The sequence below is a fragment of the Chamaea fasciata genome, unplaced genomic scaffold, assembly GCF_029207755.1.
Source record: "Chamaea fasciata isolate MVZ Bird 193981 ecotype frontalis unplaced genomic scaffold, bChaFas1.0.hap1 SCAF_4, whole genome shotgun sequence".
Taxonomy (NCBI): domain Eukaryota; kingdom Metazoa; phylum Chordata; class Aves; order Passeriformes; family Sylviidae; genus Chamaea; species Chamaea fasciata.
This window is the reverse complement of record NW_027094089.1, coordinates 78,963,862-78,989,633: the sequence shown is the minus strand read 5'-3', so window position 1 is coordinate 78,989,633 and position 25,772 is coordinate 78,963,862. Positions and strand designations below refer to the sequence as shown.

Sequence of the window (25,772 nt, the reverse complement as noted above, 5' to 3'; positions counted from 1 at the left end):
ATAAACAGGAGTTTGTAAGGAAAGAAGCACAGCACCTTTGACCCAGGAATTAAAATAAAGAGAGAACAGGTGATTATTTAATTCCACCTGACTCAAACAAGCCTTCAGTGCCATGTTTTGAGAAGGGAAGTTTTCAGTTGCAAAGTTCAGAATCTGGAGCATACAGTAATTAGGAAAATGTTTAATACCAACCCACCCTCTTTATTAAGTAATTTCTTCAAGTATTTTTAATAGTGCAAAATACTGGTTTGCATTAGTACAGTTACTATGGGAATTCACAGTCCAAAAAAAATCTTAAAAGATTTCCAAAGTCAAACAAAAAACTTTTTAATACTGTATTTTTAGCAAGAACATTTTTAACAAAGAATGTGTACTTTAACTTAATATGGTACAACAGAGAAACCATACTTAAAAGTTTCCATTATCTAACACTCTACTGCATATTCATTTTTCCATCTTGAAAGACCAAAAGCCAAGCTGAACTGAGCATTAAAAAAAAAAAGCATCAATTATAATCCTCATATTACATCAGCTATTAGGGTTTAGCTCACACTTTTGAATCGGTCATCTAATGAAAGGACAATTTTTACATCGTTCTTTTAAAAAATGTACACACATTTCTTTTTAAAACGTTAATATATATCGAGTATCTGCTTCAGTAAACAAAGCTTAATTTATAAACACAATCGAAACAGCTCCATGTTGAACAGTTTCAGTGATAAACTGGACTTGTAATGATGTACAGCCAGTGAGGACCATTGTGGCTTAAAATCATTGTGCCATTGCTATTCAGTAATAGCCACTTCCTAAGGAAAAAAAAAAAAAAAAAAAAGGTTTTTTGGGGCGGGGTGGGAAGAGGAAATAATTCATGTATGTGCTTAAAAATACTAAAACTTCTTTCTATCTCCAGGGACCTAAAAATGATCTGTTGTGACAGGCTTGGTTTGGTATGGTAAGCTTGTAAAAAGTCTCAGTATTTCTTAATACGGCAGTTTTCAATGCAGCAACAGTAAATTGCTTGAAATTGTCCTTCAAGTTTCATGCTACAAATTCTATTCCCCACGCACTACTGAAGGCATCAAAGGTTAGAAGGGACGTTTCTCAGGGATTATATAGTCTTCAAACAGTGGTCATTATACATTTTTCAGCAATAGGTGGTTGCTTCAGTACATAATGGTCGGTTTGATGTATGTTCTGTTTTCTGAAGGGGAAAAAAAAAAGAAGAAAAAAAGTCAATTGCACAGTTCTATAATTAACTGACACTTAGGTGGTTTCTTCACTTGGTTGTGGATTTTTTTTTCCCCTCAAGCCAAACGAGCAGATCTACAAGTGATATGAATGAAACTGTCCATCGCGTGGGCAGGTTTTGTGTAGGGTAAGGAGGCACTGGGTGACAACACCTGGCCAAGCCCTCGAGAAAGGACAAAAAGCCACCACCACTTTCCCTGGTACTTGCCAGCAGTGGCTCAGGACAGGTTGCAAACACTCTGATTTGGATTTTCTTCCTTTAAGGCATTTTTATTTTTAATCAAACACTCCTTTTCTCCCAAAGGCAGCCCATGCTGGATTGCTGCGTCCCTGGGACAGACCCAGGGACAAGGCACCAGCTTTACCACACACCCTTGTCACTGCACAAAACCTGCCAGGGAACAGGGTGTTAAAACTGCACTGCTTTCAAAAAATGTAAATCAGGATCTGTTCTTGGAAAACTGTTCTTTCATTCAGAAACCACCACATTTCTCTTAAAATTCTATTTCTTTATTTAGAGAACGAAGCAGAAAAGCACTTCATAAAAATATTTCCAGTTATAGTACCTATCAACTGTGATTTTTCACATTAAGAAACTTTAAACCCACAGAAAAAATAAATATTGAAATGCCCACAGAAACTGAAGCTAACAAGAATCCATATTCTTGTTCATTATACAATGAATCACGAATCCACCCAGCTAAATCTGCAAGAACTGATCTGGAAGATGATAGCAAAATGATAATATGGAGCAGCATTTTGTATAATGTTGACATCTCCCCCATTACTGTTTTACATATGCCAATACTGAGCACTCCTAAGGAACGAACAAGTATTGACCTGCAAACTGACACTGATCCTTGGAGCAATCTCCAAGTTTGCCACATTTCAATTTCAAAATGCATTTCAGCTATAATATGAGTGATTTATCATTTGGCAGTAGCTGTCAAAGTAACCTCCTAGATAAAACAAAAACATCTGGAACCATAAACAGAGGAGAGCAGTAGCTGAATTTTAATCCAAATCCGACATGTTCACTTCATTAGGAACAGGAAACAGCTAATTAGTAATTGAATGTTTTGTGGTTTTAAGGAGGCTCAGACTCTCCAAACCGAGATGATTTAATACGTATTTTGGATGTAAGCACAAATAAGGTTCACAACAGCCAGGGACATAACAACTCCAGAGGGACGTTTGGGAGCCTCCAAAGAAAGGACTAAAATTAGTTTCAGGCCATTGGCTGATGAAAATTCTTGTCTTAAACCTAGTGGGGAATTACTAAAGCCTGGGGGGTGGTCAGCAGAAATGCAAGGATTGAGCACTGTGGGGTTTGTTTCTGGTTTGGGGTTTTTTTTCCTTTTTCTCATGATCATTAGGAAGCTGCATATGGCTTCTTCCTAGTGGAGGCTGTTCTTTATGTTCTTATTAAATTTTAAGTATTATTTTTTTAAATTAAGGTAAGATGAGGACATTGAGGGTACTCTGGGCTGACTAAACTTTGGAACGAGTTTCCGTATTTCCTTCCAATCCCCTTTATTTCTCAAGGAAAGTTCAATGGATGTATCTGGAATACCTGCAAGAGAGAAAAGTAAATGCCACAGCTCAAGCTCAGTGCAGCCACCCAGGAGACATCATTGATCAATGAACAGAAAATGCACAGTTAAATATTTCCTTTTTTATAACACCCTCAATTATTCTCTAGAAATTAAAATACTTTTTTTGTTGCTGTGCAATAAACTGAATTTCATGGCATTAACCACGTCACACAGCAACCACCTCTGAGGAATTAACGTGTTGGGAGCAGCTGTGCCCCCACTTACACAGGAAAGACAATGTGATGTTGTCAAATTAATCTTTTCTGGAGAATATTCACCATCTCCTCAGTGCAGCTGACTGCAAGCTACAGACCATTTTACAGCACTTTACTGTATTATATAGCAAAGATTTGAATAAATCTGTGTGCAATAAATGTACTCTTTTATCAGGTTTATCCCTTAATCAAATATTCATTTATGTGGGCTTCATTCTATTAAAAAACGAAATTATACAAAGGTGAGCAAAAGCATAGATTTACAGTAGTTTAAAGCCTAATCTCATTCTCTAGGGGTAATACTGACAATATAAAAACAGTACAAATGATATTCCCTAACACTAAATATGCTCATGAGCCCCCTGTGCATGTTACACTGCTTTACAGCCTACAGAGCAATGCATGACTGGCTTAATAAGCAAGACATTTAGAAAGGAAGTTTTTTTCCCCTTCACAATGTATAAGACAAGCAAAGATCTCCAAGTTTTTTGGCAAGCCAGAGTCTGTGTTAATAACTGGAATTTTCCCTCAGGATGGCATTCTCTTCCCCGAGTTGTTAGCCCAGGGTAGGTGCAGCTCTTGCACTCTTAGCTACAATATCATCATCTGTTTTTTTCTTTCAAGGTTTTAATGGGTGCATAAAGGACAAATCCAAAGGCAATAATCATCATCTCCATATTTATTCATGTTTAATTTTTTTCTTCCTGGCCTATTCCGCATCTCTGAATTTCCTGAATCCCTTGTTTGTTAGATCTCTGGTTTAAGTCAGGAATTCAGCTTTATTTCCCTAAACTACTTTAAAACAAAACTTCTACGTGTACGCTCCCAATGTGCATTGACAATGCTGGTGTGCAAACCCAGCCCAGGGAGAGGAGAAACACCCTGGCAGAATCTACACCTTGGGATTGCCAGGGCTCTGTAGGACAGTGTGAGCTGTGAAGAAATGCACTGGAGGAACGAAATGTGGGATCTGCTATGTAGTGAGAAAACAGATAAATCTGTTGTATCAGTAGCTGTAAATTATCCATGGAACTTCTAAGGTATTAGCCAGCACTACAAGCTGCGTAAAACATGGGTAGCAGGGATGAAATAATAAACTGGAAATCCTGCTCTGCCAGCTGAGCTGGAAGAGGAGCTGGAGAGCAGCTGGAGTAAGGTGAGCTGGAGCTGAAAGCTGGCTGCGTGGCCAGAGCAGGGGCAGAAGGGACGAGGGCAGCCCAGTGCCAGGCTGTGCCCTCTGGGAGCCTCTGCACAGCTCCTGCTCCTGGGCTGGTGGGATCCAGAGACTCACAGGATGCCACGAGTGTCCAACTGCACAGGAGATGAGCTCTCCACCTGTCCCAGGCTGGGTAAACAGCACCTCAGTTAGATCACAGTCAGGCTCAGCTTTGGAGGAAGCAACACATGGGAAATGCAATGCTGTAACAATAAATTAACTTGCAAAGCTGGGGCTAATTAGTTTGAACCAGTGTCTCACTTCGTACAAAGACAAAAATCAGCCAAAACCAGTTTGCTTCTACAAAGGATCACATCCCTCAGAAAAATCCTCTTTCCCTATAGCCTTGGGCAGACAGCAGTGCTGCCTGCCTGGAAGGGGAATGAATCCAGGCCCCCGTTTGTGGCTAAGGACCCAAGCAATTACCCAAACTCAGCAAAGGCTCCCTTCACGACCGTGAAAAGAAGATGTATCTGGGCTAATCATCCAGCTGAATGACAAGTAAAAATTACTTCTTTGTCTCCTTATTAGTTGTCCAGCAAATCTTTATCTTCAAATATCCTTCAAACTGAGCAGTGGAGAGAGCAGGGCACGGCACCCTCTAGACCCAGGAAGAACACGGTCAATAAATGCTGCTTCTGTGAGCAGCAGTACCAACAAAGGTCGGTTTGTTTTCATCTGTCACACCTTCCTACGGCCCCTCTCCATCCCTGTGGAGCTGCCCTCTCTGCTATCTAGAGCAGGGCTGGATCTGGATATCTAGGCTGAGTCCAGGGGATCCCTTGGGATTGGTACCAAAACTTCTCATTCCCTCAGGATGTGTTTGCCTGACCCTGCAGGGCTGCTCGCTCACGGAGTTGCTGGGTTGGAGTTTCCTCCCCACTTACTTTGTCAAACCCTGTCAAATATTTCCTTATCCATGTTAACAGAGCTAAAAAAAACTTGCGCTAAACCCAGGATTTCTAGCTGGTGCCTGCAAGGCCCCATTCCTGGTGAGCCCCTCGTGGGGGCTCTCAGCTGCCAGTGTGGGCATGGAGTGACAGTCTGGGAACTGCACAGAAGCTTTAAAAAACCCTTTCTAGGAACTCTGCAACGACACAGGACAAGGTAGCTACCAGGGGTTCAGTAATTCACAGCCTCCAGAGCAAGACACGCTCTAGGGACAGGACATAGCCTGGTCAGGAGGGAAGAACAACAGGCCTAAGACTCAAGATAAAGCAGCCTGGATTTGAAAACTCACTGCTTAGTTCAGAACACCAACAAACTAAATTCCAGTGTACTACGTGATAAACCCCAAAACACGTTCCGAGCTACAACAGTCCTTCATCTTTGACAATCGGATAAAAATAAAATGTTATTCACGGTAACTCAAGAGTTTTTGTGCCAAATCTCTGCCAGGTTATGTCACAAACAAAAGCAGCAGCAGCAGCCCTGGGTCACCCTCCTGTTGCAGGCACAGTGAAGTACATTTTAATCTCAGGAAAGCCAGCCTGCCTCTGCTGCTACCTCCTTCCTATAATTAAGAGTATTTTATTCTTTTGTAAATTGTTGTTATCAAGTATTACTGTAACATTACTGTAACTTTTTAAGATTTTAAGCTAACATTGCTTTGCTGATTGTTCCAATATCCCCTAACAATGAAATATTGTAATACAAAAGTTAACTAAGGTATAAACATGCAAAAGGAGAAGTCTCCCTGCGATCATAAAATGATGTTATTTTCTGTTCAGCAGTTCATGTTACTGCTGTTCATGCTAATTAATTAAAGGAGCTGTTGCTGTAATGTGCAAACAGGGAATCTGAGAAACTGAGAGGGCTTTTAGGTCTTGGAGTGAAGTTAAGTCAATCTGGGCGCGGGCAATCAAATGTAATGAAATCACTTGTCAGTGCTAAGCTTGCAAAAACTGTGAAGTTTGACTAGGGAGTAAAAGGATTATAATTAGATTTCCAATAGGATAATAACTAAATGGCAGAAAGCAGTAAAGAGAAAATATTACTTTGTTAGCTAATGGTGCTGCTGTTCGGTTTTAGTTTTTATCAGCACACTTGTAGTTGTGCTAATTTAATTTGCTTTTATCAGCAAAAATGCACTACTCGAATGGTACTTGAATGTCATTTGCAAAAATCATTGATCTGAAGGTGCACTTAATGACACCCAGTATGTTTATTTTATGTGGAAGGGAGATTGGATGATAAAATGGTTGATGCACCGTGGTGCTGGCCCAGGAGTGAGCGGTGGAAGGAAGAGCAGGAGGGTGTCTGAGTGCTCATCACCTGCTCTGCTTCACTGCAACCACCACTGATCTCCTCTGCCAGCTAAAAACCTCCCAGTGTAATGCTTGTGAAGTTCAAAAAAGTTTTAAGTCTCATCTGCAGTAGATTTGTGTTCAATTAATATACAAAGCAGAGGGAAAATGAGTCAGCTAAATGGAAAAGATTTATAAGGCAGATCAGAAACGCAGTACATGAACAGCTTGTGTTAATAAAATCATTTTAAGAAATGAGCATAAAATATGATATGACTTAATCACTGTGAAAGGTGGCTGTGCAGTAGTTCTGTAATTTTCCTTTAAACCGTCTTAAGGAGATACTGGAAGTGGAACTAATAGAATTTCAAAGGAAAAGCACTGTGTGAATGATAGATTTCTGTCCAGCAGAGCTATTGACATAGAAAAAGAAAGCTCTGTATTGATGCTAAAGCTTTTTTCTTGAGCAACTGAAAGAGATTTTGGAAGCCTGGAAACAGCTTTGTATCAGGGACACGTGTTTTGCCCCTTCCTCCTCCCAGGGCTCGAAAAACAAAGGCAGCAAATGACAGGGGCAGTGAGGGAGTGTGCTCGAACTGTCAAAGCCGCAACAGCAATAGGAGCTATCAGGGACACTAATGGTTATCAAAGGGAAAGGGAATAAAAAGTTATTACAGTATCAGCATAAATAAAAATGAAAGAGACAGGAACACTTTGAAATCTAAACAAGCTCTACAGAGAGCTCTCCAGAAAGCTTTTTATCAGCTGAGAGTGTTTAGTGACCAAGTGGCTCAGCTCCTCAGGTCTCCACACGGGCAGGATTACCATGTCAGAGCCAGCAGGGCAGGAAAGGAAGGGAATGGCTTTGCCCTGGAGGGACAGGGACAAGGCTGCAGCTCCTGCTGCTCAGGCTATGTCCTGCTCTCACTGAGCCCAGGGACACTGAACACAGGGAATATCCAGCTCTCCCTTTGGCCACGCTTAACAAAAACTTCCTGAGCCAAAGCCACTTGTAACTGGGGGGATGATGTAGCTGGGATCAGATTAAAAGAAAAAAAAAAAAATGAAAAAACCCAACCTGGAATAAAAATGGTAAAAATCAGAAGGCTTTCCTGTGTATTAATAAACCACACGTAACACAAGAAACTTCTCTTGATTCCTTCAGGCAAGTAAATGATCGTTGGAAGTGGCTGAGCATCACTTTCCTCACAGTATTTGTAATAATTTTTGATGTAAATACACGCTTCAGCCAAGTGTCGCGGTCTTTCTTCAAGTGAAAACTGAAATTACCTTTCTCTCCTTTACCAGAGTCTGCCCAGATGAACCTTTGTCTCTCAGAGTTGTTTGGAAGAGCACTGAGCACTCCTCTCAGCAGGTACCATGAACAGATCAGAAATGTAAGGAACACTTTGCTCATGAAATTTAAATACATGTGTCCCAAGTGCTCATCCAATATTTTGATTATTTCTGGCAGAAGCAATTTTCCAATTGCAATATTTAGAGCACAGCTCTCATCATATGTGCACGTATATATACACACACATATGTCAGACGTATATATTTGCACTACAATTAAGCTGTGATTCTCCTTCTTTGTAATACAGAGCATATGAAACTAAAATCACAAGAAGAGACAGCAGTAAAAATATTTGAAAGCTTTCCTGTAAGGATGACAGATGGACGACAGATGCATACCAGAGGTATGCAAGTCAAACCTTCCCCAGCTGAAGAAAAATGCCCGAGTGAGGTTTGTGTCTCTGAATGCACTGCAGCCCTTCTCCTGTCTGCACAAACTGCCTTTAGTCACCTCAGCACAGGGGATTTTTGCACAGTACCACTACATGATGCAGGAGAAAGGGTGAGATTGCTCTAAGAAGCAGCAGCTCTTTGGAAGAGGCAGCTGTCTCCAGGCTGCCAGAGCAGCCAGCACAGAACTGAATGGTCTGGAATGAACATGTCACAGGACTGAAGGGAGAAAAACTCTGCAAGCTGGACTTTCAACAGAGAATCTCAATGTTCAAATTGTTCAGACCAGATTTTACCACAGGTGACTGTGAATTTTCTGTGTGACTCAAAGAGGCTTCCAAGAGGAATGGGAATATCCCTGTATCTCAGTTCCCCCAAAGGAGGATTTCCCAACTCCTCATGCCCCAGACCTGCAGCCAGAACTCATGTCCTGCTCTTTGGGAAGCATTCAGACCATACCTGGAGGTGCTGTACTTACACACAGTGAAGGAAAAGTAGTAGCACATTGCTACACATAATGTGAACACAGCTTTTCTTTTTCACTCACAGTTCATGCATTTCTTGAAAACATCCGTGATCTTGGTAAGTAGGCAAAGACCAGAGGTAAAATATTTCAAATGATAAATCATATGTAAAACCCCTTTTGAATCAAGAGCATACACCTTGCTAGATGAATATCAGTTTTAAAACAAATATCACCTCTAAATCACCTCAGATAAATATCACCTCTACTTAAAAGTTAATTTCTGATCTTGTAAAATACTGTTCTTACAAAGGTTTTCTGTATCAAACAGCAAAACAAACCAAAGTTCTGTAATTTACATTTATCCTAAAGCAGGAAAACGGATAAAAGCATTATTCTGCATTTGACTTAATTTTTAATGCCAAGCACACAGGTGAGGAGCTGTGGTACATACTGCACCTTGCATCGCTGCACTGTCATGTTGGGTTCCATTATGTTCTATCTCCATATCTGGGATTCCAGCATCTGAAAGATGGGAGACTGAAGATTAATGTATTCCCCTTTGCCCCTCTCTCAGGCGTCTTTAGAAAAATATTTATAGCAAACTAGGGTGCTCTCCAAGTTAACATGGTCTTGCATAAAACATTTGGTCCTCATAGAATTTTCAGTAGTAAATTGTTTCCAAAATGTGCAAACATTACTGGTCTCACAGTGAATTATTTTTAACGTGCTTCACATTTGTCTGACGATCAGATAATAACCAACACGTGGTAATAATATATCTGCAAAATCCTCTTGGAGAATGAGGGCATCTGACACATGAAAAATAAAAGTTGAAATTAAACTGTGATAATATTAAACTACATTGACTCTCGTATATAGCCAAATACCTCCAAATTACGGAGCTGAAGATTATAGCCAGTGCCAGGCAACAGTTTTGGGGTGTGTGTATCAGTTTGTGTGAGTGCATGTTACAGATAAGAACTGTGCAAATTGCATTTCCAACCTCAGCTTGGGATGTGTGAGCATGTGTTACCACCCAAACCAAAATTACAGCTGTCATATTATGTGAAATATTTCCAGATCTCTGACAAGAGCTTTCCAAAGAGGATTGTGCTCTTTTTTTTTTCCCCCCCAAGTTGAGAAGGAGTCTCATGACACTCACTTTGGACCTGTTTAATTTCATGTTGGTGATCCCTCTGTCTGCACAGTCCTTGGGGTGGGGGCAGGGGCTCCAACGCCCCAGGGTGTTACGGGAACAGATGCCACGATCCACCTTGTGCCAACAAGGATTAGCATGAAGGGGATGTGATTTGAATCCATGGCACCTCAAATCCTGGAGAAACATCTGCTTCCCTTATCGTACAGCCCTTAGAAATTACAGGAAGGAGAAACCCACACCTGAAAAGGGAGCTGGGTATGCAGTTTGGGAGTCTTTCTGTGCAAAAGCCTGTTCTGGACTTTCTCAAACAGGGAATAACTGCACTGTTGCTTTCACAGATCCCTTCACCTGGAGTGTCAGGATCTGTCACGGAGCTGATGCTTTGCTGGTGACCCTGCAGTAACTGAGCTCTGAGTTGAGCAGGGCAACCCTGAAAAGTAGAGTCCTTACAGGAGAGCAATAGCTCAGCAATAAATGTGTAAATGTAATATATGTCATGTGTGCATATATAGCTCTATAAATGTATATATGATTAAAAAAAGCAGTATTTTCACACATACTCTTTTTTCCTTATAAAATTACAAGTGACTGCTATTCTGCAGGGCTTCCCTTACTCAATTTCTGTTCTGAAGGCAAGTGCAGGGCACCGACCTATCAATCTGAAAAGGTTCTTTCTTCTCAAACCCTTCAGAGTACATATTGTATATACCAAAAATGACAAAGTCATCTGTAACTAGTAACAGCATCTGTTAAATGAGACAGACTGTCAGAGTTAAATTAAAAATACTCAGAATAGCCCTTCACATTTTGTTGTCATAAAATGGTACCTGCAATTAAATTGTGGATTAAGATGCTAATGAGCTACCTGATTTGCATGTGCAATCAGATTAGCATGTAAATATCGGCTTCTTGCAGGCACTAACATATATATGACTACCTGAGTGTGCCTGCAAATCAAACTGCTGCAGTCAGGCCCACACCAGCAGATGTAAAGGTGTGTTAATCACACTGCTGGAACATTGGTATCCCTGGATTTGTGGCTTCCAGAACTGCTGGGTGCTCCTGGCTGGTGTGGGAGCAGCAGGTGCTTCCCTGCAGTGGCAGCACCCAGGGGAGTGACCCTACAGCACATCAGGATTTTAGGGTTTTTCTACATTGCTCTCTAGGTGCTGGCTCTGTCCGTGGGATCCAGTCTGGGCATTTGCCTGATCCAATGGGGAGAAGGTTTTTTACTGGCTCTGGCTGCCCGCTTTTCCCTGGTCACTGTCCCCACCCCGGTGTGACTGCGGCTGTAAATCCACACCTGCATCCCCTCCAGCCACTGCCCATGCTCCAGGGACACCAGCCAGGCCCTGCTTCCAGGGATGTGCAGGGCTATAAAGCAGCAGATGAGAGGATGCCTCTGAAAGATGCTGCTCTCGTACTCACAGAGTTTACATCCCTTGGGTGCCCAGATAAATCACAGCTCACAACTCCTGCAGAGCACTGCGGTGGCGGGGCACACACACAGCCTTGCCCTGGCTTTAGAGAACAGTCTGGGCAGCTCTCACAGCTGAGAACTCCAGACAAGCCAAATTCATTATTTTTGCTCAGCAGTCAGGCAGTTTTTGCACTCTGCAGTCTCTAGCAGTGCCCAAAGCAGGCAGCACAAATTAGCACACCACAGGACACCTGAGTGCAGCAGAGACAGAACGTCACTATGATTCCTGAGCTGCTGCAGAGACTCCAGGTAGGGAAGCACAGACTAAACCTTAGCTGAAGAACCTGAAATGAATTAAATCTCAGCTAGGTTCAGCCTTAAACATTCAAACCAAAGCTCTGAAGTTTGGCCAGAACCATCTTAAGCACAAAAGGCAAATCCTCCTGGTAGCCAGAACTTAATCACCGTTTAGGAGATGAACTGATTTGCTTTTGTTTCACAAGAATATTTGGGAAGTGTTCAAAACCCAGTCAGCTCTGAAAGCTGATACATATTTAACACACTTAATAGGTCCTGAGGCTGAGCAAACTTCAGCCAAACGGCTTTAAAATGAAGCTCAGCAGTTCTAAAAATGAATCTGCTGGGAGAGAAGAGTTCAGAGAACCTTATAGGAACCAAATTTCACATTGTCTTAGCTGGCACTGTAACAGATTTCTCTGTAATATATTCAGCATTTCTTGTCATCTCTGTGTAAAGTGCTCTGTCTGTTTCTCTAGTTGCAGACTTATTTATTTTTTTAATTCACGACCCAGAGCACATGGCCTGAAATAGATTTTTCATTATTTCAGGAAAGAATTGTGGAGGTTTATCCTGAAATTTGCTTTGTACATAATTTTATTTTTTTTTTTTTTTTTTACTCAATCAAACATCATTTTAAGCTGACTGTGAAAGGCCAACTAAGACATTACCATTTAACATCCTGAGACCGTCACCTGATGTGGCCTGTTTAAGAGCTTGTTCCACTTGTTCTCTTCTCTTGGATTCAAATTCCAAAGCTTCCTGCAATTTTCTCTTCGCTTTCTTCTCTTTCTTCAAGCGTTTTTGAATTGTGGCTGAAATGTAAATACAGTGTAAGAATGGCTGTCAGGGCACAATTAACAGATGACAGAGACAGGAAAGAATTAGGTTATGTCAATATTCAAAGGTGCAGTTCTAGCTCAAGACCCCTATGACAAAAAAGATGAGCATGTGGTGGTGACCTCAAAGACAAACACTTCTGAGGATGCTGATTATCGGTGAAATTCTCTCTCAAGTCAGGAGCCATCAAAGTCTGTGAATGACTTGAAGTTTTTGGGGAGTTTGGGATTCAGGCAGGGCACACTGTGCTCTCTTAAGGAGCTACATTTTGTTTTACAGACGTACAGAGTCCCATCACACTTGGGAGATGCAACGTTTGTGGACACTCACTGCAATTTAACAGCCTCAGCGGGATTTACTGACCCTTCACAACTTGACTGAGATGTGCTCTTTGGAGCCTTTAAGTGAGACCTGGCACTTCGGACAGTTCCACACACCCAATTTCCATTCAAAATGCACAGAGAGATAGGACTAGGTACTTACACTTTTGGTCTTATCCAGTTTTATCTTACTGATTTCATGGATGTAATCTAGAAGTAGCTTTTGGCACATTAAGTGCTGTTCCCTTCCTTCAGATGCAGATTTGAATTTTAAAAAGAATACTAATACTGCCTCCTTCGCAACAGCACAGCGAGAAATTCAGATTTACCAATTTAATTGCCTATTATTATCAAAAGCTTCTAACCAGTCATGGTTTTGTCTCAGAAGGCCTCATTTGGGGTGTGCTACTGTACCTCAATCTCCTGATGCAAAAAAAAAAAAAAAATCTAGAATTTTTTGCTTCAGATCTTGTACTTGGGCTGACAATTTCTCACAGCTCTGTTTTGTTGTGATGAAGTTCTCTACAAGACAAATGGAGCAGCACTGAAGCTGCAGAAACAGGGGCTAGGGATCTAAGGATAAAAATCACCTAAATACCCAAATTAAAGACATATCTTTCTCCCAGTAAGACTGATGACTCTCAATGCCTGGAGGATAACAGCCGAAACAAAAAGAAATTAAAGCTGTCAAATGGAGAAATCAGGCTGGGAATACCTGGGCAGAGTAATGCTAATGCACCTGAAAGCCATGGAACTGCCTCAGCTTCCCTCCTCAGAACCTGCCAAAACTCTCTGGGGCCAGTTGCCCTACAGGTAATAATCCTTCAGCTGCTGTTCTTTCTGCTTAGAGAAATGTGTGCTTTGCTCTGGTTTTATGAAATTTAAATCTTTCATTACCAGTGCAGGTCCACTGGTGCATTACACTGGAGTATGAATGCCAGCTAACTCCGAGCCCTCGACAGCCCCGGCTGGAAATGCCAAAGGGTCACACATTTCATAGATATCTAAACTCCATTTTTCACTCACTCACCTCTGCTCTGCAGCTCAGCTGTGAGTTGCCTTTCCAAGCTCTCTCGCAGTTCTCGCTCTCTACAAAGCTCCATCTTTAACTCTTTCTTTTCCTGCTGTATCTGCTTTTCCTGGACTCTTGCGTTGTCCACAGCCACTTTCAGCAGGCCCTACAACACACACAAATGCGAGATCTGAAAACACCGCTTTCTTTAAGCAGTGACAAAATTCATCCACCTGTTTCTTTTACACCCTCTAGGAAAACAGAAAGATTAGAACCAGAAACCTACAGACCTAGAGCACAACTGGGCATTGGAAGTAGCTAATGTTGGAGTTACATATGAAGAATTTTGTGGCATGGAATCATTAAGTACAGCTTTGGCTAATTTGGTTAGACACACAGTGCCATGTCTCTGCTCACCTCAGTAACTGCAGAGAGAAGCACTGCATGAATAATGAGAATGGTGAACTTCAATATGACCATTACTACCAATTATTATTAAACCAAATATACAATGTATGGAACCCTTCCACGACTGGTAACGCCAGGGAGACAGGAAACCTAAGCATGACATTAAATAAAAGAGATGAGAAACTGCAAATACAAAACAGTTTCTAAAACTTTTTTAAGAGTGCATAAAGAAACACACGTTATCTACCGTGACATAACCTGGCCCTGTAGAGAAGAATTTACCTGAATGTTGGTTAATAGTGTTTCTACTGATGAAAGACCATCAGCAAAAAGAAATGGCGCCGGAAATCCAGGAGGCAAGGCCTGTCCAGCCAGTTGGACTTTATCTAAGGTTGGTTTCATTATTGGAATGGCAATTTGGACCTCTTCTGTAAAGATAGGTTTAAAAGCAACATCAGAAAGCATTGGAAATATAGGTGACTGTAATCTCTAGAAACTAGCATTTTGTTTATCTGGAAGTCAAAATAAAAGTGCGTTAGTAAAATCAACATTGTTACAGTCTTTGGGCAGCTGGGACTGTTGCCAAGGCAAGTTGGCAAAATAGTACAGAACAATAATCAATACACTGGGACTATAACACAGCTGTAATGGAGTACAAACTATTATATCTCAAATTCTACAGAATAATACCACAGAATTATAACAGTATTACGCAGTTCATTAAACCTGAATGACCTGTCTTCATTCTATCATGGTTTGCCATTCTGTGATGTGCATTTTTTGTTCCTATAAGCTTGGCAAAATTCTAATCAAGGAATGTATCACATCTCTTTACTCCTTTACCTTTCCCCTTCCCGTGCTCAGCAGTAAATAATCTCCACTGAGTCATCCATCCCCTCTGCCAGCACTGCATGGAACTGGAGCATTTCCTGCAGAGAGCAAACTGGGGCCTGGCAGCTTCCCCTTCACTCCTTCTTCCAAATACACGGTGTGGGTATAGCTCAAGCCATGCACAGACAGCAGAAATATGTATCCAGAAAGAAACTATGTTAGAATTTTTTTTTTCAAGAATCTCTTCAGTTTGGTGAGGAATCAGTACCATCACCAATGAACTCCCATTTTTTAATAGAATGACTAAAGGATCTTTCAGGAAAGAAGATAAAGCTCCTTCTTTCAGATCCCTGTGAGTACTTCTTCCTTGCTGAAAACTACACAATTAAAATCTAGCCGCCTCTGAAGCCAAACTCTGTACCAATTCTTTCACTCTGAAATGCTAAAAAAACCCAACAGAACCTCTGTGCAATATTCCAGTCTAGAGATACATAGATCATGATCCTGCACTTGCAGAAATGATGGTGGGTGTCTGTCCAGCACCTGCCTTCTAGTGAAGCCTGTGATCCCTGCCTTTGCCATGAGCTCCTGATGCCAGTGCTCACCCAGGGCAGCTGCACAGCCAGGCCCCAGAGTTTCATCTGTCAAGTGCCTTGGTCATACTAAAGCCTGAATTTACAATTAGACCACACCATATTCCAAAGGTCTCCTTCTTCCACTCCTTTCTTAAGGAATAAACAACCTAAAAAGAGTTTGACAACTAATTAACCCAGGGTGTCTCCACTGCAGCACTATTTTCTGGTGTAACACACTCCAGGAGCCTCCATCGAGGTACACTTTTTGCATCCACCTGACAACAAACCAGGAGCATTAGCAGTGTTCAAGTATTCTTTGAAATTTCTGGTTTGGGAGTATTTTGTCTTTGCTCTGTGAGTTCATTAAACAGAGTATCTTCCTAATGATTTTTTCAGGACTAATAATAAAAGCCAGTAACCTCTACACGTCCTCAGTGACAGCATCTTAGATGGAATGTAAGTGATCCATTTAAAAAATCCCAACTCGGGTAACAAACTCAGACCAAGAAGTTTGTGCTGATTCAGACACACCATTTCTCATATTTAAATATATCAGTGGCAGAGTTTTTAAAATAACCCGATTAGTTGTCGCACATGCTGCTGCACAGAAATAACAGCGAAGCCACGGAGTCACAAAAGACTAAACAGAAGTGGCATTTGAAAAAAAAAGCAATACATGAAGTATGAATAACAAAACTGGAGCTGCTCTAACACCTCTAGAAATTTCTGCTATTTGGAGATGAAAGTAATAACATTAAATTGGCCGAAAGGAAAATTACTATTGACTGTGAAGACAGGTTGCATGGTCTATGGTTTGTAATGCTACTGTACAGCAGATTGAAGTTTCAAAATAGTATTACTCTTCTTTAAAGAGATAGACACAGCTAAATTAGGTGCTGCTTGCTGCAGTGAGGATCAAATGCAAAAAGAATCATATTTCATCAGACCTAGTCAACACCAGGAAAATAAATAGAAATATAAGAGGTATGCAGGCAATGATTCATTTTGATAATCTGGCCCAAGAGAGACACATAGAGACAGCACACAGATCTAAGCTTCTACCAAAAGACAAATAGGACACAGAGGGTGGGAATTGGGATGACAGTGTAGCAGAGGTCACATCGATTTTCAGCAGCAGTTTTCACACAGATGAGATAACCCTGGACTCTATTTGGGCCATTGTTCATATCCTACCTGTCCCAGAAGCAATAAATTTCCAAGTCCCAGAAAAAGGGCAGTAAAGAAGAAGGATTCTACTTATGACTTCTTATGATTAAGTTTTTGTGCTAACCAAACATGCTTTGCAGACCAAGGTCACATTGCATGTTAAAGTCTGTAATAGCTGAAACTAGAAGCAGCATATTATGTTTTAGCGTATATGGGTGGAAACTGTCAAACCATTCATCATTTTTTTTTTCTGATTGAAATCACACTCTGCAAAGATGAATGATAAATGCATTAGAAATCTATTTCAATCTTGTAATAGGTCTTCACATCTGAACGGTGTCTACATCTTGCCCATGCTCTGAATAAGTGCACAGTTAGGCAGAAATTTATTAGCTAGTCTCGAGGAATCATAATTGGTAAAGCAATTAAAAATGGCATGTGCTGGAACCATTTCTTGGGGACTGTATCAAATGCATCTCTTTAATGGAAAAAAAATAATGTTGATTTAAGGATTTTGATTTTAAACACCACTAAAAATATAAATGCTAAAAGCTGCACTCACATACAGAATACAACAGAATAAGCAAGAAATAAAGCAAAGACAGCTACAGTCTGACCAAGGACACAAACAACCTTTCTGATTATTGAAACAAAGTGGGAACTACTTTTATCGAGCCTGTTTGTTAAATCTGCCATGCTTTATAAAAGCATTCAGGAATCCATTTAGAGTACAGTCTTTTTATTTTAATTTCTAGCTGACATCCAGATGAATAGATGAAAAGTAAGAATTACACTGCAGAGTGAAGAAATACACAGTAAACACTAACAGTGAATGGAGTATCATCCTGGAAAAGCACACAGAAATCTGCTAGGAGGTTTCTTGCTCTTAATTCAATATGCTTAAGTATTTCATCTTCTGTCTTCTGCCTAAATTGCAGGAACGGGGATTGGCAAATGAAGCATCAACCTCCAGACTGAACACAGTGCTGGGAATGTGGGGAACGTGAATTGCTCCCTGCACGGCCCGAACCAACAGGCACTTTTATTTGCCAGCTGGTTTATTTTTTTTCAGAAGGCATGTTTTTAAACCCATCAGTCACAGCCCTGATCCACTTGACATGCCACATCCCTCTCAAAACAAGGGAGAAATATTAAAGGTACGATTTACACTGGTTAGACCACCGAGTTATTTCTTCTCATGCACTTAAAAACTTTATCTACCTGCAGCTGCATGAGCATTATTCACCTCCAACAGCTCACAGAATATAACTCATACATTAAATAAGTACGTGGCATACAGAGGAGAGAAACAATTTATACAGGATTTATAGTTATTAACCTGTTAGTTACGAACCAAGAAACTGGATCTCAAAAACCCTTCAGGCAAGGATAAGATGATTTTGGACATAGATGGTAGCTGGGACACTCCTTTTCCCTGCCTGTGGTACAAAATTCAGAAACCCAAGGACTGAAGTGGTTTATTACAACTATAATTCTTTGAGTTTCAAACCTGAGTTCTGGGGATTACGTTTAATGGCCCATAGTTACAGAACAGCCTGGATACTCTATTGGACCTCTTTGACTTTTAACACAATAAAGCAGAGGATCTGCAACATCAGCTGGGTTGTCTGTGTGACTCATCTCTGAAAGTAAAATATGTATTTGAAATACCATTATTTGCCCAAAGACTTCACAGAATCATCCAAACTGATGTATCTTCATGGTGGCAAGAGGTCCCCTGATTCCAGCTCTACATCTACTTCAGAATAGGCACAGATGGTATCCAAACATGGGTATTTTAATACAACTAGGGCTAAAATTCTGATTTTTGACTGCAAAAATCAGTTTTCTGAAAGACACTTATTTTCATTTTAAATCTTGGCAACTTCTGTATTGCTAAACTAGAAGCCGGGGGGGGGTTTTGTGTGTTTTTTTCTTCGGGTTTTGTTTGTTTTTTGTGGGTTCTTTTTTGTCGTTGTTGGTTTTTTTTAAACAACAAAACAAGTATGAAAACCTGTAGTCCGAAGCATTGTTTATTTCAAGTATTTTGTATTTCTAATTCCACAAGGAAAGGGCTACCGGTCTTCCATGTCCTAATACGTTCCAAAATCCTCCACAACCCTCTATCTTTTTTTCCCCTCACTCATTGCTGCCCTGCCAGGACCAGAGACTCCTGATCATCAGTGAGAGAAGAGATGCCTCCAGTAAACCAGGCACCAGTCAGAAATTTAGTGCTTTAACCTTGTGATTCAGATGCCATGTTTAAAGTTACTGCTGTTTTTCTTAATTACAGCCCCTGAATGAATGGGGTCAACGAATGCAATTGAGGAGTAGCTGATTAATCTAGTGCAGTATCTTTAAAGCAGATTTCATTTTGTTTTCCAGTGACTGATACCAGCGTTGCTCACTACAGAGGTCTGCCAGGAAAAAAACTTCATCACTCTGGGAACAGTATCCAACAATTAAATACACATTTCCTATACATTTCCCTGCTGCATTAAAAGCTTCTAGAAACAACCAGAAAACCATCAACTGTGCTCCACTTTTCTGTGTCCAAGCAGGTTCTCACCTGCGTGTTCTGAAATCACTCGATTTTATCCTGAACAAGTGTAATAAAACTTTAACTGTTTTGAACTCAGCAGGAAAATGCAGGCCACAGAAGCATGGGATTGCTGAGGCTGGGAAAGAGCTGTGAGATCATGATGGAATCCAGCTGTTCCCCCAGCACTGCCAAGGCCAGCATCGACTGTGTCCCCAAGGGCCACATGCACATGGCTTTTGAATCCCACCAAGGATGGGGATCCACCACTTGCGTGGGCAGCTGTGCCAGGGTTGGACAACACTTTTCATGAAGGAATTACTCCCCTATCCAACCTGATTCTCTGCTGGCACAGCCTGAGGCCGTTCCCTCTCCTCCTGTCCCTGTTCCCTGGGAGCAGAGCCCGACCCCCCGGCTGTCCCCTCCTGTCTGGGAGTTGTGCAGAGCCACAAGGTGCCCCCTGAGCCTCCTTTTCTCAAGGCTGACCCCTTTCCCAGCTCCCTCAGCTGCTCCTGGTGCTCCAGCCCCTTCCCAGCTCTGTTCCCTTCCCTGGACACGCTCCAGCCCCGCAGTGTCCCTCTTGTCATGATGGTCCCAGAGCAGCACCAGCACTGGAGGTGCTCCAGCACTGCCAGCACAGGGGACAGCACTGCTCTGATGCCCCTGGACACCATTCCTGATTGCAGGAATTACAAGGGTGTGTCCTCCCAAAGGATGTCATGGAGCTTACACTCAGGGTTTGAATATGAGCAGGCGGCAAAATGCAGAGAAATGAAAATTTCTCCAGAAAAGGCTAAAATTAAAGTTTACAGATTGCCTTTATCTCTGCACTCTTTATCAAGAGGTGTGTAATTATACAGCATTGACATTTTCATCAGTGTACTCTCATTAATAACACAGAAAATTATATCTATTTATAACTTCAACATATTTACAATATACTCTGATGTTCACATGGCACTGGCAGTAAAAACACCTGAAAATATTTTATTAATTCAAGCCTTAAAGATCTGAGTTAGAGGAGATACTTGGTTTGAAGTAATAATAAAAAATGAAACTAAAAAATGCAGCAATTCACTGGCTCAACACCAGAACTGAAGTTTCACTGCATGTAACTTTAGTCTAAAGCTCAGCATGTACAGATTAAGAAAAACAAAAAAAATTGATGTCACCTGGTTAAATTCCATTTATTAAGGAGAAGCCTAAGTACTCCCAATAAGGCTCCTAATACATATATAAAGGGCCTTCAAAATGCTATTTTTTATATTCAGAATTATTTACAATTTGTCGTTTGTCCATGTTATTATTATCTCTGCTTTCTCCTACAAGCTGCTCCTCAGGCAGGTTCTGGTAATCTGGATTCCAAAATATTTGAAGTTGCTCTGTGCTTTAAAAATGCTTCTTAATCTAGAAAGAAGATCAAAAACTATTGATCTGCATTTTCCATTTGGCAATTTAAAGTAACTGTTTTGTTCAGGCAGTAATAGTACCTTGTCACCCCTCACCATCATGAGGAGGATTATTCCTACTGACAACAGAGAGAAGGGAAAACGTGAACTATTCAGTTGATGTTTAGTAGCAGAATTACTGTAGCATGGAAGAAAGGGGGAAAATAAGAAAAAATAAACAAAATCCTCCTCATGGTCATTATCAGAAGGTTATAAATTTTTTCTCAGCTAACTCTCCTATTAACAGTCACGAAGTTTTTTTTCATGGTGATTTTTAAGCATCACTGTAGTCTGACTATTCCTCTGCTGAGATTTTAAAGTGTCAGATGAGGATGGGTAGGAGGAATTTGCCAAGAAGAAAAAAAAAAAAAAAATTCTTCAATTTTCTTCACGGATTCAGCTTTTCCCTATTAATGTTGAGATTATTTCTTCAACTATTTTGTTGCAAATATTTATGACTCCATATGGAACAACAGATGTTGAAGAGAAGGGATAGCAGAAAAGACTTCATTTTCAGCAATTACCCTGCTACTTGTTGTCATACTGTAGGTGTTCTTAGTGCATCTATTTTACATACCACCCTGTCCTTTCACACACTGCAAAAATGTCAGTTTGGATAATTAATGTAATAACTGTAGTCCAAATCATTTCCACAACGAAAAAAGTAAAAACAGGACAACAGGAAGAAGAAATCAAGAAGGCAGGGGGAAGAGAGGAATTGCTTTAGCATTTCTTCTGGAAATGGGTCCGTAATTCAAAATCTTTCCCTTTGGGACAGATTCCAGTGACTGTCACCAAGAAGAGAAATCATACCAAGAAAAAGGAAAACAAAGCTAGGCAGGAAACAGAATAATCCTGGAGGATCACAGACAGTCAACACCACAGAGAAATTACAGTTATATATTGATTGATGCTAACATAGCAACTATGACACACAAGATACTTAACCTCTTAATATATTTTAAAACAGTATCAAACTAATATCAATATTATTGCTGTTGAGTTCAATTTCTTAAAGTACACGTACAGCCAGCAGTTAAGCCTTTCAAATATTTGAAACAGGAGGAATACTCAATTTCCCGGATATTCCTGGATAATTATTCTTGCTTTATTAAGGTTTATTTTACAGCTGTGTAAAATAGGTTATAAAGGACAATTCTGCTATTATGTCCTCCCCTGCTTAGGCTTAATAAATATTATATTCCACACCATCCATTAAAGCCAAGCAGTGGAGAAAATAGGAGTAGTAGTAATCTCCTCCAAAGATGTAAAATACCTTTAATAAAATAAGGGTGTATAACAGTCAGGAACAAATTACTGAGGTCTGCTTTAATAAAATAGTACCCTTAAAGCAGTATTACTCTTAAGGTACTGACAGTCCCACTGGTGATGCAGTGTATCCTTTCAAAGCAGTGCAGCTTGTTAAAATGGCAAGATATCTTTTTGCAATAGAGTGTTTGTGTCCAGGCAGATACAAGGTTTGTATAGAATGCATCCAGGGAGCCATAAAACTGGTGGGAAACATATTTCTCCGTGGTATTTTAGTACTTCGAAAAATTCAATCACTGGGAAAAAATGTTTTGCTGTAAACATCTGAAGAGCATTATAAAAGCAATGGCTTCCCACAGCACCTGCTTAAATAATTTTAAGAGGGAGAGAGTATGTCTTTGCTCGTCTTCTAAAACTTGTAGAAAGCTTCTCCTATTAATTTCCCTGGTGCTGTCAGGCCAGGGCACTTTTAATCAGAAATAATTATGAGTTCAATTGGGGAATGTTCACCGGCAGGGTTTTTTGCACTGCAGAAATAAGACAACTTTCAAAACTGATCGTTAGGAGAAATATGATTAACGGGAAAATATACCCAGAGAGATGAGCACCTGAAAGGTTTGCTTCTGAATGAATTACGAATTCCTCAAATGTCAATAAAGGACTCTGCTTATATATCCCAGTGTTTGAATTCAGTTCAGTTACACATTGATTTTATAAACCCTGATTAAGCATGAGAAATCCATCCCTTTTTAGTACACCTGTTTTAACTCTGACTTTTCCCCACAAACCTTTAACCTTGCCCCAGCTCCTGATCCATCCCATGAAGCCCAGAGCACATCCCTGATCCCTCCTGTCAGCCCATCTCTGCTCCCCAGCGCCACCAGTTAGACACTGCCAGGATCTCCTGCAGGACTCCAGGTCACAGAGCTGAACCCGGACACAGCCAACACTCTCGGGCTGAGAGGCAGCCAGAATTTGCCTTATGTCCCTTGATGAGCCAGGCGGGCAAGTCAGAGCCCTCTGGCAGAAATGCAGCCCTGGTGTGGGGATGTGACATCGCAGTGACAGAGTGACCAGACTCGCGGATATTCCGGCAGCAATCCGTGTGGAGCTGCCTGGCCATGGCAACTCCTCACCACCAAATAATTACACGATGCTCTGGGGAAAGACAAGTTTTCCTAGCACACAGCCAATCTATCAACAGGAAAACCTCTTCCTGACCCAAATGGCAGCTGTGATCAGGGTATAAATGGACGCTAAGCACCAAGCACTGCACGTCCACTGCTCTGCAGCCTGGTAATTGGGAAGTCTGCTTCTGTCACTAGTCCTGAGCGCTTTTAAAGGGTCAAATACTGGGGAGAGGAAAGGAAGAGGAGAACTTTCTTCAGAAGGCAGAAGCTATCTGACATTAATCTGCTCTGCTCCTGCCCCAGAGGAGCCCGAGCTGCTGGGGAGGTGGATGCTGTGCTGCCAGGGTTGCTGTGCTCCAAGCCCTCAGCCTTACACCTCTGCAGTAACCACCTTCTACACAGTGACTCCCTCCACATAACAGAGACACAGCATCACTTGTAAAAAAAATAAAAAAGTGTGAACTAATTCAGCAATTCCAAGATTACCAGTACGGTGCAGGATTACAACTCCCATCACCACTCAGCAGTTTTTCCTCTACTCCTCTTTGCCCAAGCACCCTGTGTCACCAGCATGGAACAGCAAAATTCATGAAGCCATGCTCTGTTACAGAGTGAACATGGCAGAGTGTGGCAGTAGAGCCCTGATGTTTGGGTCAAATGCATTAAAAAGAATGTCACACCTGCTGAAGGCAAGGCACAAAAGCTGAAGAACTGAGCAATGAGGATTTTTTCCCCCTTGCAGCCATGTAGAGGTACAATCCCATTCTTTTGGTTGTTTGGCACTGCAAACCCATCATTAGGAAAACTTTAAGGAACTCCATGAATGTTTTGCTCCCAAATCATTCTAATTTATATACCAGGCCAAGATAAACAAAAAATGCCAGTGATGTCACAAATACTAAACAAAACCTAGTAAATAGATTTTTGGTTAAATCCCTTGGAGTTACACGATTCTCAACTAAAACAAAATACAAAGCAAACAAATTACACAGGGACCCTGATCTCTGGTGCATTCACAGATTTCAAACCAGCCTTGGATTTGGTTGGTGGCTGAAAACTCCAATTTTATGGACCTGCCATTTTCTGTGGCTTCTGGATGTGGCAGCTGCTGCCTGGGGAAGACAGTGAGGAGCCACAGAGAGCAGAGCTCTGCCACGGTCTCCCAAGGAAAAGTGCAGGGGAGGAAAACAGCACCTTCTTAATCACCTTCCCACTGCAAATATAGAAGGTGAAAAACCAGCTGTGACCAAAATCAAAAATAGCTTGAACACAGTTAAAAGAAGGGGGTAAAAAGTATCAAGCAATTGTCCACATCTTTCTTCCACGGGACAGGAATGAGGCTCTGCACTCCCCACCAGTGCATCTGTCCTTCCAGGGGGACTCCCAGCAGGCCAGCCAGGAGCATGAGATTACTGCTCTAAGCCACATTATAAACTCTGTAAGCATAAAACCCTTTACAAATGTTTAGGTTTTGATTACTGCTCCTGTGAGGTACGGCTTTTAGCAAGCCAAGCATTTTCCTTTCCCAACTGCCTCACTCTCTTTGCAGGGCACATTATATTTTCACTTTGGCTTATTCTACCTCCTCACTTTGAAACCCTGCATTACTTGAGAGAGTGGCTGACATCCCCATTCATGATAGTGCACAAAATGAAGCTTAATGAATCCCCAAAGCAATGTACTTCACGTGCTAAAATCAATGTACATTGCCTGCTACAGTATCTCCCTGTGAAATGGAGGCATTTGCTCAGAAATTTCTATCTCAACAGGGTCTTTTTTCTTTCTGTAGCGTTTAACTGCCTTTTGTCCGCTCTTGTCTCCCTCCAGTGTTGCTCAGATGGCAATCTTTTATTCCTTGTGCAAACTCATTTGGAAAATGCTGGATGGGCTACAGCTGTGTACTGCTATGTAAGGTCTAATCCATGTCAAGCAGTGCTTTATACACACTGAATAAACACAATGAAGCAATGTTTTAATTGATTATTAAAAAGGCAGGGTTCTGGGCTGAAAGCAGTATTTAAAATCAGATTTAATCAGCTAGTTTTGTACAATTCTGAAAGGTAGTGATGCTGTACATGCTGCCACTCGAGCCCTGGGGTTCTCACAGAGGTGACTGCAACCCCAGGGGAAGAGGCTGGGGATGAAGCTATTTCTGGGTGGTTTGTGCGAATTTCCAAGGCTCTGGCCGATGAAAAACAAGCAGTGGAACAAAATATCAGTGAACGCAAACCTTACCTGGGAAGGTGTACTCCCACATAGCTTCCAGGAAAATAAAATCCACATTTTTCCAGAGTCAATCCAGGTGCTGGGAAACCTTTGCAGCTCAGTCTCAAAAAGTAAAATCTGCTCAGGCTTTTATGATGCAGGGAGTCTGGATTTACACTCTCTAGTAGTAAACACGGACCTCTAATCAACCTGCAGTGCATCTGACAAATGTATCCAAGTTGCATGTGCAATCTACAGCCATAAAAAGTCTCTTTTTGTGATTTGTTTAAACCAACAATTATTAGACAGTGCAACTGAATTCTTTTTTGATCTCAGAAATATAAAAACAGTAACAATGAAACATAAATAATTGGTAATCAAAATACTCGTGCATCCAGGAGAGGTGCCTCACCCTCCACA

At 41.2% G+C, this 25,772-nt stretch overlaps 1 protein-coding gene across 3 annotated transcripts in view; it reads right to left on the bottom strand.

Annotated features, from left to right (window-relative positions):
• Positions 1-311: 311 nt before the first annotated feature.
• DACH2 (dachshund family transcription factor 2) overlaps positions 312-25,772 on the bottom strand; it is a 245,583-nt gene continuing 220,122 nt past the window's right edge. Inside the window, exons 9-14 of one of the 3 annotated variants that reach the window (XM_066182190.1) lie at positions 15,032-15,188; positions 14,471-14,616; positions 13,799-13,946; positions 12,280-12,423; positions 9,189-9,254; positions 312-1,201 (exon numbers count right to left, since the gene is read on the bottom strand). In XM_066182190.1, coding sequence (XP_066038287.1) covers positions 1,164-1,201; positions 9,189-9,254; positions 12,280-12,423; positions 13,799-13,946; positions 14,471-14,616; positions 15,032-15,188 — 699 coding nt within the window. In that variant the 3' untranslated portion in view covers positions 312-1,163. The remainder of the gene's footprint in view (positions 1,202-9,188; positions 9,255-12,279; positions 12,424-13,798; positions 13,947-14,470; positions 14,617-15,031; positions 15,189-25,772) is intronic. The other 2 variants (XM_066182189.1, XM_066182188.1) reach the window with 2 other exon arrangements.